Source organism: Micromesistius poutassou (genome assembly GCF_964030765.1).
Source record: "Micromesistius poutassou genome assembly, chromosome: 13".
Lineage (NCBI taxonomy): Eukaryota > Metazoa > Chordata > Actinopteri > Gadiformes > Gadidae > Micromesistius > Micromesistius poutassou.
This window is the reverse complement of record NC_140283.1, coordinates 19,402,003-19,420,516: the sequence shown is the minus strand read 5'-3', so window position 1 is coordinate 19,420,516 and position 18,514 is coordinate 19,402,003. Positions and strand designations below refer to the sequence as shown.

General features: G+C 51.5%; 2 protein-coding genes across 2 annotated transcripts in view; one reads left to right on the top strand and one right to left on the bottom strand.

The window, feature by feature from the left end:
- Window positions 1-152: 152 nt before the first annotated feature.
- On the top strand, window positions 153-16,310 carry fanci (FA complementation group I). Its single transcript, XM_084477767.1, has 37 exons — window positions 153-327; window positions 763-835; window positions 1,051-1,181; window positions 1,562-1,715; window positions 1,910-1,967; window positions 2,228-2,269; window positions 2,557-2,680; window positions 3,071-3,156; window positions 3,454-3,586; window positions 4,330-4,407; window positions 4,520-4,656; window positions 5,009-5,192; window positions 5,359-5,446; window positions 5,589-5,719; window positions 6,386-6,456; window positions 6,582-6,696; window positions 7,005-7,127; window positions 7,291-7,359; window positions 7,666-7,767; window positions 7,849-8,049; window positions 8,461-8,582; window positions 9,127-9,285; window positions 10,076-10,255; window positions 11,001-11,173; window positions 11,674-11,750; window positions 11,862-11,978; window positions 12,353-12,404; window positions 12,500-12,627; window positions 12,988-13,053; window positions 13,137-13,221; window positions 13,660-13,844; window positions 14,592-14,648; window positions 14,746-14,805; window positions 15,059-15,121; window positions 15,267-15,362; window positions 15,479-15,580; window positions 15,815-16,310. The coding sequence occupies exons 1-37, from the start codon at window positions 232-234 to the stop codon at window positions 15,881-15,883; spliced, it is 3,987 nt and encodes a 1,328-aa protein (XP_084333893.1). The 5' UTR covers window positions 153-231; the 3' UTR covers window positions 15,884-16,310.
- Window positions 16,018-18,514, bottom strand: part of polg (polymerase (DNA directed), gamma) — a 15,866-nt gene continuing 13,369 nt past the window's right edge. The window contains 3 exon segments of the mRNA XM_084477766.1: window positions 16,018-16,154; window positions 16,355-16,515; window positions 17,910-18,118. Coding sequence (XP_084333892.1) covers window positions 16,081-16,154; window positions 16,355-16,515; window positions 17,910-18,118 — 444 coding nt within the window. The 3' untranslated portion in view covers window positions 16,018-16,080.

Below are 18,514 nucleotides of genomic sequence, written 5' to 3'. Positions count from 1 at the left end.
TAAACCACAGAGCATCCTATTGTACAACTTAAAAGGCAGAAAATACAACACTGTTTACGATCTGAAAATACGGACCGCTTTGATACGAATCTGGCAACCGAGCCAGGGGACATGGCTGGCGGGAGATTGTGAAAAGGAAACCCCGGCAGACCATAACAATCCGTACAGTCAGAAACACAACATTTTCCTCCACGAAACTCAGTTAATCATCCAGGTTTTTATAAATCCACCATGAAAGCTGTGATGGACAAGATCCTGTCGCTGTCAGAGGGAGGAGACGGGCCGGGGGAGCTTCAGAAGTACCTGTCATCCTTATCCAACGACCAGGTAACCTTAAGTTGTCCCCATACATGATGCATGCCTGTTGCAGTGACGGCAACTGGATGCCTGGACTCTGGTTAACTGGTTAACCGGCCAGCACCCCATCACCAATTTTAAATGTGTTGCCCGTATGTGAACTGTATACCGTATGTATGTATGTATGTAAATTATGGCACCCATTGCCCTCCTGATCATCCCTGGAGAGAGCGATCCCCCACTCTGCGTTCCTCTTCAAGATTTCTTCCTTGCTAAAATTATTTTTTCTTTCCCTCCTGGGGGATAGGGTCAGGGGGGTGTCATATATATACTGCATATGGCCTGTTAAGCCCTTTGAGACTGTACCGGTGAATAAGGCCTATACAAATACAATTGAATTGAATTGAATTATCTACAAGATAGGTGTCACCCAACCGTTCACCTTTTGCCTCGTTCCTCTACCAGCTAATCACAGTTCTCACCAACGCCGCACTGAAGGGGAAGAACATAGGAGCCACGATCAAAGGGATCTTCAAAGGTGAAGGGCTCGAATCCCAAATACAGTATCACCTTAGAGACATCATCTTTTTAGGTATTCCCAGAGTATCTGTGGATACCTACTGTTATTGTAGGGATCCTTCTTCTTCTTCTTCTTCTTCTTCTTCTTCTTCTTATTTTGATTTTGAGTTGTTGTGCAACGCCCTTTTTTTTTTAAAAACCTATTAAAACCTCCTTTATTTAACATTCACCCAGGGTCGCCCCACAATGACCCCAAAGGCTCGGGCAGGAGGCTGCTCCTGTATCAGCACTGCATCCCGCTGTGCGAGTCCGGGGACCTGCAGTCCGAGGTGGCAGCTGACATCATTGGTCTGCTCATGTTGGAGGTGAAAGTCTTCTTTGTGACACAATAGGTTGATCTGACCTGACGGATCATGCTGTAAATGGCCAGTAAAACTGACCTTTGGAGACTGGGTCTATTCTTTACTGATGCTTGTCATCGTGTTGTTGTATCGGCACAGACCCCTGCAGCTATCACAGCTATCACAGGGCTATGTTTGTTTATTGAAAGCCGCTTTAGATAAACGCGTCTGCTAAATGACCTATGTCTATCAGTAGCTTGTTTTCAACATGTTTAATTTGTATCCCTATGTCTTAATAGTTAATAACATTAACTTTTCAAGTGTACTAACCTACCATCTTCCATTCCATCCATCTTGTTACTTTGTACACTTTCACACTTGATGTAACTTGTTTTTTGTGACAGGCTCAGAATCTATCTGGAGCGGTCTTGGCAGAAGTGGGCTCCCATTTTGTGGAGGCCATCAAGTCGGGCAAGATGGCCAGTGGGAAGTCTCTGGAGCTGTTTCCTACCGTGCTGACGGCCCTGGCCGCCTGTGAATCACTGTCATTTGGCAAAGGTAATTATTAGTACCGCTTAGTTCTGTCCCTAGCTCGGCCTAACCAAGATGGCCGCTTGGTGAATGAGGCCCATACAGATATTTGCTACGAATTTTCTGTTGTGTTTTTGACATGGCTTTGTTCTTATAGGGCTTATGTCACTGTAGTGTGACAAAGTGTCTTCGTAGTTCCTCATGGTTTCTCTTACTTCCAGGAGAACTGAGTGGCGAGGAGTACAAGAAGCAGCTCATCAACAGCCTCTGCTCCAGCAGGTGAACAGCCACTCAACGACTAAACGATCATTGCTCATACATGCATCCTTAGTATAGTTTGAGTTTTTAGGGTCTTGTCAGGAATACTGTGGACTGGACTTCCAAGAAGATATTAATCTGTGTCATAAGCAAATCGTTTAGAGATGAGATAAGAAATATGGGCCTTGGTCGACACAGCTGAGCTCTATTACATACTATCCTAAAAAGCATACTTTTGTGTGTGTGTGTGTGTGTGTGTGTGTGTGTGTGTGTTCATACAGATGGGACCCAAAATGTGTGATCCACTTGACCACCATGTTTCGGTGAGTGTGCCCTCGTCACATCGTATATCGAGCACCTTTGCTGACAGAACAATTGTCTTTCCTCATTGTTGTATATACTTTTTAAAGGGGCGATATGCTTGTTTGTTGTCTATGTAACATGGTAATAACAGTTTTACATTATATTCACTAATTTAGCAGATGCTTTTATCCAAAGTAGTTAATTTAATGAATTAAACTGAATACATTTTTTGCTGGGTGAGAACACCCTAACCCCCTAGACCTGACCCTTAAACCCCTGTCTGGTCTGTCTGGTTCCTTCTCTCCAGGGACGTCCCCTTGTCTCCAGAGGAGCTGCAGTTCCTGGTGGAGAAGGTCCTCAGGATGTTCAGCAAGCTGGAGCTACAGGAGGTCCCGCCGCTGGTTTACCAGCTGCTGCTGCTGTCTGCCAAGGTGTGCATGCACACGTAGCACTGCTGTTCTGACGCTACACCGCCACACAGCAAGGGTCTCCCACCGACCACCCCTGGATTGCAAGAGGAAGACCGGAGTCTCTACGGTCTACCTGGCCGTATTTTCTTTCCCATCCCGGGGTGGTCGGTTCGAAAGCCCAGTCAGTGGCAGGACTGAGGACTCCCCTCACTCTATTAGAGCGTTTGTTCTCGTCACACTGTTCTGCCATATGGAACCGGCCTTTGTTAAGGCACCGCAGACTGCAGGCGATGGTTCTTCCGCCCTCTAGCCGCTTCTCACTGTTGCAGCTGTGCATCACTTGGGGGAAAATAAGTTGTAAATGGTTATGAGAAGATAAATGGTTGCTGATGAATCCTACTCGTCTCACAGGGCTGCAAGAAGCAGGTCCTGGATGGAATCATCGGTTACTTTAATGAGCAGGACCTTCAGCAAAAAGACGAACAAGAGCGCGGAGAGTAAGCGATTAAAAACATCATAGCTTCACACATATTTATGTATACACAGCATGCAGGCCTTACGTCCCTTTTCTATCTTTTATCTTAAATGTGTTCTAGTGTCTCTATTCTTACATGTAAGGCTAATAAATTTCCCACCGGGATCCACGAAGTCCTCTGAGATCTTCATGGGTCGAGTCCACCGGTCCTGCCTTGGGAGCTCTGGATCCTCTGGGTGGAGGTGGTGTGTGTGTGTCGGGCGGGGAGGGGATGTGTGTGCGTGGCGTAGCTGGCTCTTAACGCTGCGCTGCGCTGCAGGAGCATGGAGCTGGAGGTGCAGGCCATCCCCAAGGACCAGCTGAGGCACGTGGAGGGCACCGTCGTCCTCCACATCGTCTTCGCCATCCGCCTGGACCACGACCTCGGGAGGGAGTTCCTCAAGAGCCTGAAGGTCACTGGCCTGTTCAAGTCCTTTATCGCCCTCCCCTGTTCACCACTACATAAGTGAGATCCCTCCCTCCCTCCCTCCCTCTCTCCCTCTCTCCCCTGTTCACCACTACATAAGTGAGATCCCTCCCTCCCTCCCTCTCTCCCCTGTTCACCACTACATAAGTGAGATCCCTCCCTCCCTCCCTCCCTCCCTCCCTCTCTCCCCTGTTCACCACTACATAAGTGAGATCCCTCCCTCCCTCCCTCCCTCCCTCTCTCCCCTGTTCACCACTACATAAGTGAGATCCCTCCCTCCCTCCCTCCCTCCCTCCCTCTCTCCCCTGTTCACCACTACATAAGTGAGATCCCTCCCTCCCTCCCTCCCTCTCTCCCCTGTTCACCACTACATAAGTGAGATCCCTCCCTCCCTCCCTCCCTCCCTCCCTCCCTCCCTCCCTCTCTCCCCTGTTCACCTCTACATAAGTGAGATCCCTCCCTCCCTCCCTCCCTCCCTCTCTCCCCTGTTCACCACTACATAAGTGAGATCCCTCCCTCCCTCCCTCCCTCCATCCCTCCCTCCCTCCCCCGTTCACCTCCACATAGGTGAGATCCCTCCCTCCCTCCCTCCCTCTCTCCCCCGTTCACCTCCACATAGGTGAGATCCCTCCCCCCCCTGTTCACCACTACATAGGTGAGTGAGACGTACAGTACATCGTCCCAATGAACGGACTCCTCATACTCGTCTTGATAACCTCCCACCTGCAGTTATCCTACGGAGACCTGTGTCCTTTCGGCGTGGCGCTGCTGCTCTCAGTGGCCCGCATCCAGCGATACGAGGACCAGGTAAGAGGTGGACCCCCCCACCCCCCACCCCCCCACCCCCTCACAGACTATTCACATCACTCTGTCTCTACTCGCACGTTCCTGATCGAAGCGGCTGACTTTGTTGGGGCAGGTGTTTGACCTTCTCAAAGGGGCCATCACCAAGAGCTTCAGAGACGAGCTCCTCAAGCAGGGCTCCAAGCTGCTGAAGGACCTGTTCCCCGAGTGCTGCAGCGTGGCCCAGATGATCCGTGACACCGTCAGCAACAGGTCCGCAACACAAACCCAGCCGCCCAATTCAGATGTTGTGTTACACAAAAGAAAAGCCACTTCATAATTATATTTTGTAGTTGATGTTCATTTTGTGTGTATATATGTATCTATCTCTCTCTCTCTCTCTCGATATACTGTATATCCATGCATCTATTTCTATATTAGCAAGATGCACTACAGTAATTTCATTTTATTTCCATATTTCTTTAATTAAAAAAAACAACACAACAGAACAATTGCTTCTGAGAGCTTTGCTCATCGTTGTTACAAACGCACAAATAATAGGTTGTGCGTTCAACGCCGTAGTGGTGCTTCCCCCTCTCATTCTTCCTCACCTTTACCCAATCAGCGTGTTCGGCTGGGACCATGTGACCCAAGGCCTGGTCCAGTTGGGCTTCTTCCTCATGGACACGTTTGGGCCCAAACCAGGGCCCTTCGGGAAGCCTGCCGAGTCGGGGCCCTCTGGTGCGGCCAGGACCCCCGCCCAGCAGGCCTGTCTGCTGGGGAGACAGGTCCTCCTGGAGGGCTTCAAGGTACGGGAACTCATGGTTACCTTAGGTGGACACGATGGATGTCTCCTGCACTTATTTCACGTCAAGTTGTTTTAATATTAGTATTTATTGCTGGGGTTAGGGTTGACGATTGACCAATTTCTTCTGCAATTTTTTCATGGCTGAAACATCTGCTTAACTCCTACAGATTCATGAGCCCATCAGGGGGGAAATATTAGAGCAAGTGTTGAATCGATTAGTCACCAAGACGGCCTCCCCCGTTCACCACTACATAGGTGAGATCCCTCCCCCCCTCCCTCCCCCGTTCACCACTACATAGGTGAGAGATCTCGACCACTGAGGCGTGTTCCTGGGCATAATGTTTCAACGGTGCTCTGATTGTTTCTCGCTGTTCTTGTCTTTCTTCTGTTGGGGCAGACCTGTTCTCCGACATCGTGGTCTCTGCTCCCATGATCCTCTTGGAGTCTGCGTCTAAAGTGACGGAGACTTTCGACCACCTCTCCTACCTCCCGCTGGCCACGGTGCAGGGTCTGCTCAAAGCTGTGCAGGTACGTTACAGACCGCGACGCAGGAGGACTTACATGACATATCATATATGCGGTCCGTCTGTCCTGATTTGTCTTTAAATCTCCAGGTGTTTTCCTCGATTGCCATTTGACCAACTCTTATAGGGGGGGGGGGGCTAGATCAGGAGGTAGAGCGGGTTGACTTGTAACCGGAAGGTTGCTAGTTCGATCCCCGGCTCCTCCTAGCGGAGTGTCGTGGTGTCCCTGAGTGAGACTCCCTCACCCTGACTGCTCCCGACGAGCCGGCTGTCGCCGTGTGTGGTTGACACCGCCGTTGGTGTGTGAATGTGTGTATGCATTGTTGTATTGCATACACACAATAATGTCAAGTAATGTCAATGTTATAGTTGTCAAATTGCCTAATCGTCCACTAAATTGCCTTTGGGACTGAGGACACATCAGTCATCATGTTTACATATGCAGGCTGATCATGCCTCCCGCCCACATATACCAGCCTTGATTGGCTATGAAGTCCGACGGTTGTGATTGGTCCAGATCGTCAACATTCTACTTTTATGACGCTGAAGAAGCAGCTCTACACTGGCTCAGATGTCCCAACATCGCTCCTCTCCTCGTGCCTGAAGCCTGAGTGCTGAAAGGTTTTGGAGCGGAGCGTTGATGTTCTTGTTGGGGTTTTGACTTTTCCAGCCGCTGCTGAAGGTCAGCATGTCCCTGAAGGACTCCCTGATCCTGGTGCTCCGCAAGGCAATGTTCTCCAGGTAAAAACACACACACACACACACACACAGCACCTCTGAACCACTGCTCACCGCGGGCTAATGATTCCCCTCTGGACACATAAATAGCCGCTTCATCTGCCATGTGTGTTCTCCGTGTCATTCAGCCAGCTGGACGGCAGGAAGTCTGCAGTGACCGGCTTCCTGCTGCTGCTGAAGAACTTCAAAGTGCTGGGAAGTCTCGCCTCCAGCCAGGCCAGCCAGGGCATCTCCTCCAGCCAGGTAGGGCCCACCCCCGCCAGGTACAACCTAACCCAGCCAGGTACAGCCTAACCCAGCCAGGTACAGCCTAACCCAGCCAGGTACAGCCCACCCCAGCCAGGTAGGGTCTAGTACAGCCCACCCCAGCCATGTTGTAAACTGTTGTCCTTAGCCCGACCTGGGACGGGTCTGCTGGAAATCTGACCAGGAGGGGAACCCAGCGTTAATAACCCAGAGCTCTGGGAAGCGTCCCGGACAAACCCCCGGTCGTAGGGTGAGCTCAACGAAGGGAGCGTTGTGCTGAAAGATGTCCCTCCCTCCCTCTCTAGATCCAAGTGGACGTCCACTCCCGCTACAACTCGGCCGCCAACGAGGCCTTCTGCCTGGAGATACTGAGTGGCCTGCGGCGTTGCCTGGGGCAACAGGCCGACGTGCGCCTCATGCTGTACGAGGTAGGACCCGCCTTCCCACCCCACCCCCACCTCACCACTCACTGTTCATCCTCACACTCACTCATTGGGCAGATGCTTTCATCCAGAGTTGGAACCGAGTGGCTGAGGCTCAGAGACATGTGCAGGACAATGTCCCTTTGTTTGATTGCATTTTTCTGTGAAGGGTTTCTATGATGTACTGCGTCGGAACTCTCAGCTCGCTAGTTCCATCATGCAGACCCTGCTGTCCCAGGTATGTGTCTGGACGGGGACACACACACACACACACACACACACACACACACACACACACACACACACACACACACACACACACACACACACACACACACACACACACACACACACACACACTATAGCCACTGGGCTAGAGATACTATGGGTGTAAAGGTCTAAATATGGGAAGACGGGGAATTGTGACACATCTTGGGTCTCACACTGTGTGTGTGCGTGTGCGTGTGTGTGTGTGTGTGTGTGTGTGTGTGTGTGTGTGTGTGTGTGTGTGTGTGTGTGTGTGCGCGCGCATGCTCGCGCCTAGTTGAGACGCTACTACGAGCCGGAGCAAGACCTCATGCCTCCGGTCAAACTGGAGCCCTGCATCACAGCTCACGGGGACCAAGTCTTCCTGCAGGAACCCCTGGTACGTTTCAAAATAAAAGCCCCCCCCAAACGAACATACGAATGGTAGTTTCTGCAGCTCTGCCCTCTCGCCCTCTCCCAGGGCCACCTGCTGAGCTGCACCGTGCACAGCCTGCTCTGGCTGCAGAGCCAGAGGCCGGTGGGCCGGGCCAACGATAGCGACGATGAGGAGGAGGAGGAGGAGGAGGAGGACGAAGAGGGCGGGTACAAGGCTGAGCTGATGGCCATCCTGGACAGCGTGACGAGGCGCCTGGTGAAGAGCGAGCTGGAGGACTTTGAACTGGTACGTGAGGAAGAGGGACGGTCTCCAGACACACACACACACACACAGGGCTTCACTGTGTGTGTCTGTGTGTGTGTGTGTGTGTGTGTGTGGTAGGCATCCGACCTCATCACCTAGCGGTGTAAAGGACCCACTAGGGTATGCCACCAAGACACCAATTAATAATGATTATCATGATCACTTTGATTACGGCTGGTTCAACTTGGTGCTCATGCAGATTAGCATCTGATCCTAGAGCAGTAATTCCCAAATGTGGCCAAATCATCAGGATTGATTTATTACCATGGATCCTCACGTCGAAAAAATGTTGAGAAGCCCCGTCCTATAATAAATACAAATATATATAAACGCTAAATTAGTATAATATTAATATAGTGACGAATGAGCGCAGTACCTCTCTGTGACCACCAGGACAAGTCGGCAGAGTTCTCCACCGCGTCGAGTGTGGGGGTGAAGAACAGCATCTACGCCGTGCTGGTGATGGGCGTGTACGAGGTGCTGCTGGAGTACAACTTCATCAAGGCCAACTACAGGTACGGTACAGGTACTACAGTCTCACCACGCAGGGGGAAGACGACCGCAGCATTGATAGATCTGGGGCTCCTGCGCAACGTGTCATTACACTGAACGCACACTAGAGGGCGATGTATAAGCCAACCGAACTACCCGAAAAACTACCACCTGAAAGATTAGGAGCTAGGTGACAAAGCTTTAATGGCACAAACAAGTATGTGTTTGATGCCTTCATTCACCCATTCGTGCACACATTCACACACCGACGGCGGTGACAACCGTGCAACACGTCAGCCAGCTCGTCCGGGAGCAGTGTGGGTGAGGTGCCTCGCTCGGGGACACCTCGACGCTCCACTTGGAGGAGATCCGGGGGATGCGAACTAGCAACCTTCCGGTTACCAGCCAACCCGCTCTACCACCTGAGAGCCACACGCTGCCCACCGATGTCCAAGTCTCATGACATCTTTGTGGATTCTAGGGTCTGAATCATTCCGTCTTATCGGTCTTTTTATCTCAGGGTTCAGTCTCCTATAACCCCCCTCCCCCCCCTCTCCCCCCCCGTAGTAAAAGTGGTCTGGAGGAGCTGCTGGAGCTGTTCCAGCGCTACCAGAAGCTGGCGGAGATCCTGAAGGAGAAGTCGGGGAGGGGCCGCGCCTCCGCCAAGCCCCCACGCAGCCTGCTGTCCATGGGCTTCGTCTGCACGCTGCTCACCACGCTGTTCAGGTACAACACACACACACACCTGGAGTATCAATACTCAACACACACCTGGAGTATCAGTACTCAACACAACACCTGGAGTATCAATACTCAACACACACCTGGAGTATCAATACTCAACACACACCTGGAGTATCAATACTCAACACACACCTGGAGTATCAATACTCAACACACACCTGGAGTATCAATACTCAACACACACCTGGAGTATCAATACTCAACACACACCTGGAGTATCAATACTCAACACACACCTGGAGTATCAATACTCCCAGTTCACCACACTGTTCAGGTACACCACAGACACCTGGAGTATCAATACTCCCAGCTCACCACGCTGTTCAGGTACACCACAGACACCTGGAGTATCAATACTCCCAGCTCACCACACACCTGGAGTATGAACACATAGTACAGCATTAATACATAGTGCTGTTCAGGTACACCACACACACCTGGAGAATTAATACACAGTACAGTAATAATACTCACAACTCTTCAGTTAGAACATAAAACACCTACCAGACACAGTATTATACTCCCAACTCACGATGTTAAAGTCTATTTGTTTAGTTGAGTTATTTTATAACGTTAATGTTAATAAAGTGGACATTATCTGGTCGATATCCAGACTGGAAGATTTCTAAACGCACCTCTCTGAACCTCGTAAAGTGTCGTTCCCGACCCCGGCTCAGACAGCACGGACGTTGTTGTTGTTGTTGCGGTACCCTGTACGGTACTGACCCCGGCTGGGCGCTGCCGTGTTGCTTCCGTGTCCCCCCCCCCTCAGGGACGGCACCCTGAGCCGCGAGGAGGGGCTGGGCGTCCTGCGCTCCAGCCCGGACTTCCTGCGCTACGCGCTGGCCGTGGCGCTGCAGAAGATCCAGCAGCTTGAGGACGGCGGGCACACGGACGGCCCCGACGGACACCACCCCGACAAGGCCTTCGGCTTCCTGTGTGACCTCACCGGGTAACCACGACGACCACACGCCCCCGCCCCCGCCCCCGCCATGCCCATAGCGCGCCGGCCTCCGTCTGGGTTCCCAACTCCCGCACCACCGCGGCGGGGCCGAGTGTGGGGTCCCCACCAGAGTTGCCAGATTAGGCCAGATTTCCCGCCCAATCTGGCAACCTTGGCTGCAGCGTGTTGCCAGGTTGGGCGGGAAATCTGACCCAATCTGGCAACACTGGTCCCCACTACAGTATTCGCCGTTGGCCCTCCTCCACGCTCACTTTGAATCCCTCAAACCTTTTTTCGAAGCGGTTTTGAGGTCGCCACGCAAAGGCCAAAATAAGTTTTGGCTGTCTTGCCACACAGGAATGATTTTACAAGAGACGTAGACAACCGGTGTCGCCATTTGGAAGGTGATGTCTGTTAACCTCTGGACTATGGAGCCTGTATCTCTCGAACCCTGCCCTACCTCTCCACAGGCTATCACCAGCCTATGGATATAAGGCATGTGTGTGTCTGTCTTTCTGTCTGTTTGTCTCTTACTCTCTCTCTCTCCTACTCTCTCTCTTACCCTTTCTCTCTCTCTCTCTCTGTAGTCAGCAAAGTCAGCTGTTACCTCAACACCCATGTCTTGTTTTTATGTTTGTGTGACATTGTATGTTTATTTGTGACTGGAGCCATGTCAAAGGAAAATTCCTGTAACCCTCGGGTAACGGACAATAAAGTCTTGTCTGTCTGTCTGTCTGTCTGTCTGTCTGTCTAGGGTGCTGATGTGGCGCTACACCAACATCCCTGGGTCGGTGGAGGCGGGGGGGAAGAAGGAGAAGCGCTGCACCCTGTCCCAGATGTGTCTGGAGGGTCTGCTGCGGATCTTCACCACCTGCACCCAGCGCTACCCCGACCGCACGGCCCAGCTGCTCTCCTCCATGTCCACGGGTGGGACACGCACACACGCACACGAAACGTACACACACACACACACATGAAACGCGCGCGCACACACACACACACACACACACACACACACACACACACACACACACACACACACACACACACACACACACACACACACACACACACACACACACACACACACACACACACACACACGCATGAAACGCACACACACTCATGAAACGCACACAGACACACATCACATTAGTGCACACAGCACACTCGGACGCACAGCACACTCGCACACATTAAACGCACACTCTCGCACGCACAATAGTGAACAAACACACAACCAGTTCATGGCAGATCAGATTCTTACGCCACGTGCGGCCATGACCTGGTTTTGTGTTTGTGGCATCTTGCAGTATAGTGCCACACACACACACACACACACACACACACACATACACACACACACACACACACACACACACACGGTCAGTACTGTCAGTAGTAAAGGTTGGTTTCTGTTTGAGCAGATATGACCACAGACGACCCGGAGCCCAACGCAGACGACATCACGGAGATCTCCTTCTTCTACATCCGCCAGTTCCAGGTCTGTCTGCATGGTTCGCAACGCTACCCTGACGTCTTTTAGTTTCAGACGCATATACCGCTCCTCCGTGGTCGAGTGCTCGATTGGGTGCGTTCTCTTCCCCGTCCACAGAGGGCGCTGTTCACCCAGCTGAGTGGCGCCGAAGAGGATTTCAACAGCAAGGAGGCTCAGCTTCTGGTCAGCATCTTGAGCGTGCTCTCCCGCCAGCTAGAGCCCTCGTCCCAGCAGGTACGTGCAAGACCCAGAGTCATAGAAATAGAGCGCACTGCCAAAGAACAGCTCTGGTACTCATTCAAAACGTAGGATGAATGTAAATATTATTTGCCTCCTTGGGGCAAATAAAGTCATGTTCTATTAATGCTAGGGTTAGGTAATTGGAGAAACCAGACAAAATAAGCAAGCTTTTGAATGTATCCTGCCCAAAGAATTCACACCCCTCCCCAAAACAAACATCACCTAAAATATAATGCTTCTAAAATAGATTGCCTACCCAAGCTTTAATACGTCTATCTCTCAATGCAGAGCAACACCTGTTTGTCGGTGACATAATTAATCAATTAATAATCAATTAATTAATAATTAATAATCGATCCAATCCACAGTTTGTTCAAATGGTCACCTGGACTGTGAAAATCTGCAAGGAGACTAGTTTCGGTAAGTCGAGCATTTAGGTTTCCTGACCTTTTCTGCCAGGGGTCCATCGTTAAGGTCTCCTCATGGTGTACTGTGTCTCTCGCTGTGTCTCACAGAGGACATTGCCTTCACCAAGGGCTTGCTATCACTGCTCTTTGGCCTGCATGTGCTGTACAAGAGTCCTGTCAGCCTGCTGCTGGAGCTGTGCCAAGACATCCACAGCCAGATGGGAGATATCGACCAGGTACTGTGTGTTCTCTCTCGCTTAACTATCAAGAGGTTTCATCACAAACCCTTCACTGTGGCACATTGTACCTAAAGGCCATAGGAAGGCAGAATAGAACATAGTATCAAGTTGACTTTTGAACTGTTCTGCACCATTTACATTTAGGGAATTTAGCTTTTAGACTTAATAAATAAGTACAATAAGTACACTACAGAGAAACAACAATACATTGCTGTCGGTACAGTAAGGATGTTCATAGAACCAAGTGCCAAGCACTAACAATCGTAAGGTTAACCCATTCCTCGTGTACAAACAAGATAGCTAGGATAAGATAAGCCGGCACCACCCTTCGGGTTAAGACTCTGTTTCCACTGACAGGACGTGGAGGTGGAGAAACAGTCCCACTTCTCTATCGTGAACCTGAAGACGGCCTCCACAGCAGTGGTGAGTTTGGGTTTGTTTGGCTCGGTTCCTAACAGATTAACGTTAGCGTTTGTGTAAGCATCGACGTGCTGTGTGTCCCGTAGCTTCTGGTCCTGGCTCAGGCCGACAGGGTCCTGGACGAGGTGGACTGGCTGATCGCCAAGAAGAAGGCCGACCGACCCAGCGCTGGTGAGGAGGAGCCCTTTATTACTGTTCCATGATCGCCACGTTGCCTCCAGGACACCCCGAAACATCTATAATCACACCGTCTTCTGTACACCCCTGCACCATTATCAAAAAAAGAAATACAAATAATTGATGCTATTTTGTCAAATCACAACTAAGACAACAAGCGATGGCTCAGTGTTGGGCCTGCAGAATTCTCACAAGAAAGCAGGCCTGCGTGTGTGTGTGTATGAGCGTGTGTAAATGTCACGCGTGTGTGTTTTTGTGTTAATGCGTGACATGTGCACTTGTTTGTGTATTAATGTGTGTGTGTGTTAATGAATGCATGTGTTTGTGTGTTAATGCATGTGTTAAAGTGCGACTTGTGTGTAAGTGTTAACGCGTGTGTTTGTATTTTACTGTTTGTGTGCTGATGCATGACGTGTGTCTGAACGTGTCTAGGCGAGGGCCCCCCGACCGCCCCTCCTCAGGACCGGGTGGAGAAGGCCACGACCCTGCAGCTGGGCACCCTGCTGACGGCGCTCAACGAGCTGGTGCAGACCGCCCTGCTGCCCGGGGGGGGCACCGACACCCTGCTGAGAGCGCTCAGCCGCACCTACACCACCCTCACCACGCTGGTCAAATACGTGAGTCACCTACACCACCCTCACCACGCTGGTCAAATACGTGAGTCACCTACACCACCCTCACCACGCTGGTCAAATACGTGAGTCACCTACACCACCCTCACCACCACCTACACCACCCTCACCACGCTGGTCAAATACGTAGGTCACCTACACCACCCTGGTCAAATACGTAAGGCACCTACATCACCCTCACCACCACATAGACCACCCTGGTCAAATATGTAGGTTACTACACCACCCTCACCACCCTGGTCAAATACCTAAGTCACCCTCACCACCCTGGTCACCCTGGTCAAATACGTAAGGCACCTACACCACCCTTACCACCGCATACACCACCCTGGTCAAATACATAGGTTACTACACCACCCTCACCACCCTGGTCAAATACATAGGTCACCTACACCACCCTGGTCACCCTGCAACGTGTGCAGAACTCTCCGGTCCACTTTGAACCCTGGGGAAACTGATAACAATGAAAGCACGTGCTTATAAGAACAAAAATCTACTAGTCAACCAACACACACACACCGTATTCAGCCAAGAGCCCTGTGAGTATTATTCTAATATACTACATATTAGAATTAGACGAGAAAAACAAAGGTTAAGTAAGATAAAGTCTTAACAGTATATTAGTAATGTGTTCACAATCAATCATGTTAGTGTGTTTATCAGTCACAGCAAATGGGCTAGCACCCTCTACTGGCCGGTCTGAGCAGCCCGTTTCCCCTCACTGTGTTTCAGTACATACAGGTGTGCACCAGCCAGCCGGGGGCGCTGCCCACCAGGTTCGAGAAGCTGGTGAGTTTTAAGCACGTAGAGAATCGGTTTAAAGTCCCCGTCGAGCCTGTAGCTCGTTCAATGGGTTACTCACCGTGTGAACGTTTCCTCGGTACAGGTGAAGCTCTCTGGATCGCATCTGACACCTCAGTGCTACTCGTTCATCACCTTTGTCCAGGTATGTCAACATCTGCCCAGGTTGGTGAACCCTTCACCTGCTCAAGGTTTATTTAGAAAACATCCATCGCAGAAGCTGTTTCGGTGACGCTGGTTTACAATTGTTCCAAGCGGAAACATTTCTGAGATCCTAAACGTCGTAGCTCTATATAGAACAGACACTATTGTGCATTGCGTACCGCCAGTTCTATACAGAGCCACTGAAATCTCGTGGACATTGAATCACGTGTCTCAACCCTCTCCACGTTCTCTAGAACGGAGAACTGGCCGTGAACGATAAGAAGAAGAAGAGGAGGGATGAGGCCAGCGTGGTCACCGTAAGGAAGACGACGGCACACAAACGGACAAACACGACACGACCACACTAGTCCGAGAACACACTTTAATCCACGTGTAGGAGTACAGCACACAGGCGGTGAAAGGATCGCTGACGGCAGTCGCGTTATCATCTGTCTTCAACAGGCCAAGCTCCTCAGAGAGACCAAGGCCATTCCGAACCTCATCTTCAGCATCGAGCAGTACGAGAAGTTCCTCATCACGCTTTCCAAGAAGTCAAAGGTACAGCTGAGTTGAGCATTTGACGTAATCATCTTACCAATCGAACTGCGTCGGTCAGTGTCCGTTTCATGGCTGCCGGTTCCGGCGGTTTCGTGACATGACCGTCGTCTCTCCAGGTCAACCTGATGCAGTACATGAAGCTCAGTACCTCCAGAGACTTCCGCATCAACGCCGCCACGCTGGACGCAGCCCTGCAGGAGCAGGACGCCAGCCAGCAGGTACACACACCCTCCAGCCACGACAACTACAGTATATATCTTAACACACATCATACTTCATACGCATCTGGTTTACTAGCCTGAGAGGGATCGTGGAGGTGGAGGGATCAAACGTCCCGAGTGCTCTCCCTCATCACTCTCTCCCTCATCACTCTCTCCCTCATCACTCTCTCCCTCCTCACTCTCTCCCTCGTCACTCTCTCCCTCATCACTCTCTCCCTTCCCGTTGACAAGAGTCAGGAGGCCTCACAGGAGGCAGAGGACACCCCCCCACAACCACAGAAGAAGAAGAGGAAGAAGTGAGCAGTGCAGCCTCCCTCCTCTCCTCGTGTGTGTTCTCCAGCGGTTCTGGAGGAGTCTCTCCCCTCGTCTTCTCTCCGCGTGGGGGAGGGAGACGGACGCACCGGGGGCGTCCGGCGTACGTTTCCACGCGTTGTCCTCACTCCCTGGCTGGCGTGGCGCCCATCACCATGCAGCCGTTTCCTTTGCCGACAGAGCGGTCAGGTTGTGGGTCTGCCTTTGGCCAGAGAGCCTTTAGTGAGCTCCATGATCTGGTAAATGTCCAACGCCTCGCCTGTGGAATGAAACACACACTGTTAACGTTCACATGTCACAAGGGGAAGATGTTACGCCTTTTCAATTCTGTAAAGTTCAGTTCAAAGAGTTTAAAGCCTCATTTCTACGTACATCCTCTGTTGTCTTTTATGTATAATAAAGTTGTATTCTATTATGTACGAGTAAGCGTGCGTGTGTGTGTACATCCGTAGCCCCTACCCTGGGGGAGTCCGTATCGGCGCTCCAGGCCGGTGGGGTTGGAGGGCGTCTCGCAGTCCATGTTCACCTCCTTCCTCAGGCAGCGGTCCACGTCCACCGCGCTGAAGAAGCCCACCGACTGCGGCAGGTCCTTCATGCCCAGGGCGTGGGCAAACATACACCTGGGGGGGGGGGGGGTAGCAGGTTGGTGTACATGATGCTAGGCTACCGTGTTAGCAGGTTGGTGTACATGACGCTAGCCTACCTGGTTAGCAGGTTGGTGTCTCTAGTGAGCAGGTTGGTGTCTCTAGTGAGCAGGTTGGTGTCTCTAGTGAGCAGGTCGGTGTCTCTAGTGAGCAGGTCGGTGTCTCTAGTGAGCAGGTTGGTGCCTCTAGTGAGCAGGTCGGTGTCTCTAGTGAGCAGGTTGGTGTCTCTAGTGAGCAGGTTGGTGTCTCTAGTGAGCAGGTTGGTGTCTCTAGTGAGCAGGTCGGTGTCTCTAGTGAGCAGGTTGGTGTCTCTAGTGAGCAGGTTGGTGTACATGACGCTAGCCTACCTGGCTAGCAGGTTGGTGTACATGATGCTAAGCTACCTGGCTAGCAGGTTGGTGTACATGATGCTAAGCTACCTGGCTAGCAGGTTGGTGTACATGATGCTAAGCTACCTGGCTAGCAGGTTGGTGTACATGATGCTAAGCTACCTGGTTAGCAGGTTGGTGTACATGATGCTAGGCTACCTGGCTAGCAGGTTGGTGTACATGATGCTAAGCTACCGTGTTAGCAGGTCGGTGTCTCTAGTGAGCAGGTCGGTGTCTCTAGTGAGCAGGTCGGCGTCTCTAGTGAGCAGGTCGGTGTCTCTAGTGAGCAGGTCGGTGTCTCTAGTGAGCAGGTCGGTGTCTCTAGTGAGCAGGTTGGTGTCTCTAGTGAGCAGGTTGGTGTCTCTAGTGAGCAGGTTGGTGTCTCTAGTGAGCAGGTTGGTGTACATGATGCTAAGCTACCTGGCTAGCAGGTTGGTGTACATGATGCTAAGCTACCTGGCTAGCAGGTTGGTGTACATGACGCTAGCCTACCTGGTTAGCAGGTTGGTGTCTCTAGTGAGCAGGTCGGTGTCTCTAGTGAGCGGGTCGGTGTCTCTAGTGAGCAGGTTGGTGTCTCTAGTGAGCAGGTTGGTGTACATGACGCTAGCCTACCTGGCTAGCAGGTTGGTGTACATGATGCTAGGCTACCTGGTTTGCAGGTCGGTGTACATCACGCTAAGCTACTTGGTGAGCAAGTTGGTGTCTCTAGTTAGCAGGTTGGTGTCTCTAGTGAGCAGGTTGGTGTCTCTAGTGAGCAGGTCGGTGTCTCTAGTGAGCAGGTTGGTGTACATGATGCTAAGCTACCTGGTTAGCAGGTTGCTGTCTCTAGTGAGCAGGTCGGTGTCTCTAGTGAGCAGGTTGGTGTACATGATGCTAAGCTACCTGGTTAGCAGGTTGCTGTCTCTAGTGAGCAGGTTGGTGTCTCTAGTGAGCAGGTTGGTGTCTCTAGTGAGCAGGTCGGTGTCTCTAGTGAGCAGGTTGGTGTACGTGACGCTAGCCTACCTGGTGAGCAGGTTGGTGATCTGCAGGGCGAGTGCGGCGCGGTAGCGGTCCTCGCTGCGCACCAGGTAGCGCACCTCGTCGTGGATGCTGATGCAGAAGCGTCCGTCGATGTCGTGCTCCTCGAACAGCCAGCGCATGGCCACCAGCATGAGGTGGAGGTAGTCCACGGCCGAGCTCTGCACCACCCAGTTCACCCTGCTGGTCATGAACTACACAAAGACACGCACACGCACACACACACACACACACACACACACACACACACACACACACACACAGGGAGGGTGATTACGGACAGGCCTAGAAACACTGGAGACATTCTAGTCTTAGGGCGAGCCCACCTTCACTCCGTAGTCTGGCTGAAGAGTCCCCAGTACAGAAGGATAAGGGTTGGGGCTCAACGACTTGGGTCATACTTTAAGGTCCATTTTGTATTTAGCGTCAAATTAGGCAGATAGTGATAATGGAATGTAAAACGCACTCTGATTGGCTTAGGATATAGCCAATTGGGCACAGTGAATCAGCAGCGTTAGGAGAGTAGAGTTAGGTTAGATATCACAATTTGACCAAAATATGACTTGGGCAATTATGCTATGAGGCTAACG

Bases quoted from the DNA above. Each gene is read 5' to 3' on its own strand.
- fanci (XM_084477767.1), top strand. From the start codon at position 232: ATGAAAGCTGTGATGGACAAGATCCTGTCGCTGTCAGAGGGAGGAGAC. The intron at 836-1,050 runs GTGAAGGGCTCG...ACATTCACCCAG, and splicing joins GATCAAAGGGATCTTCAAAG to GGTCGCCCCACAATGACCCC. The intron at 7,128-7,290 runs GTAGGACCCGCC...TTTTCTGTGAAG, and splicing joins TGCGCCTCATGCTGTACGAG to GGTTTCTATGATGTACTGCG.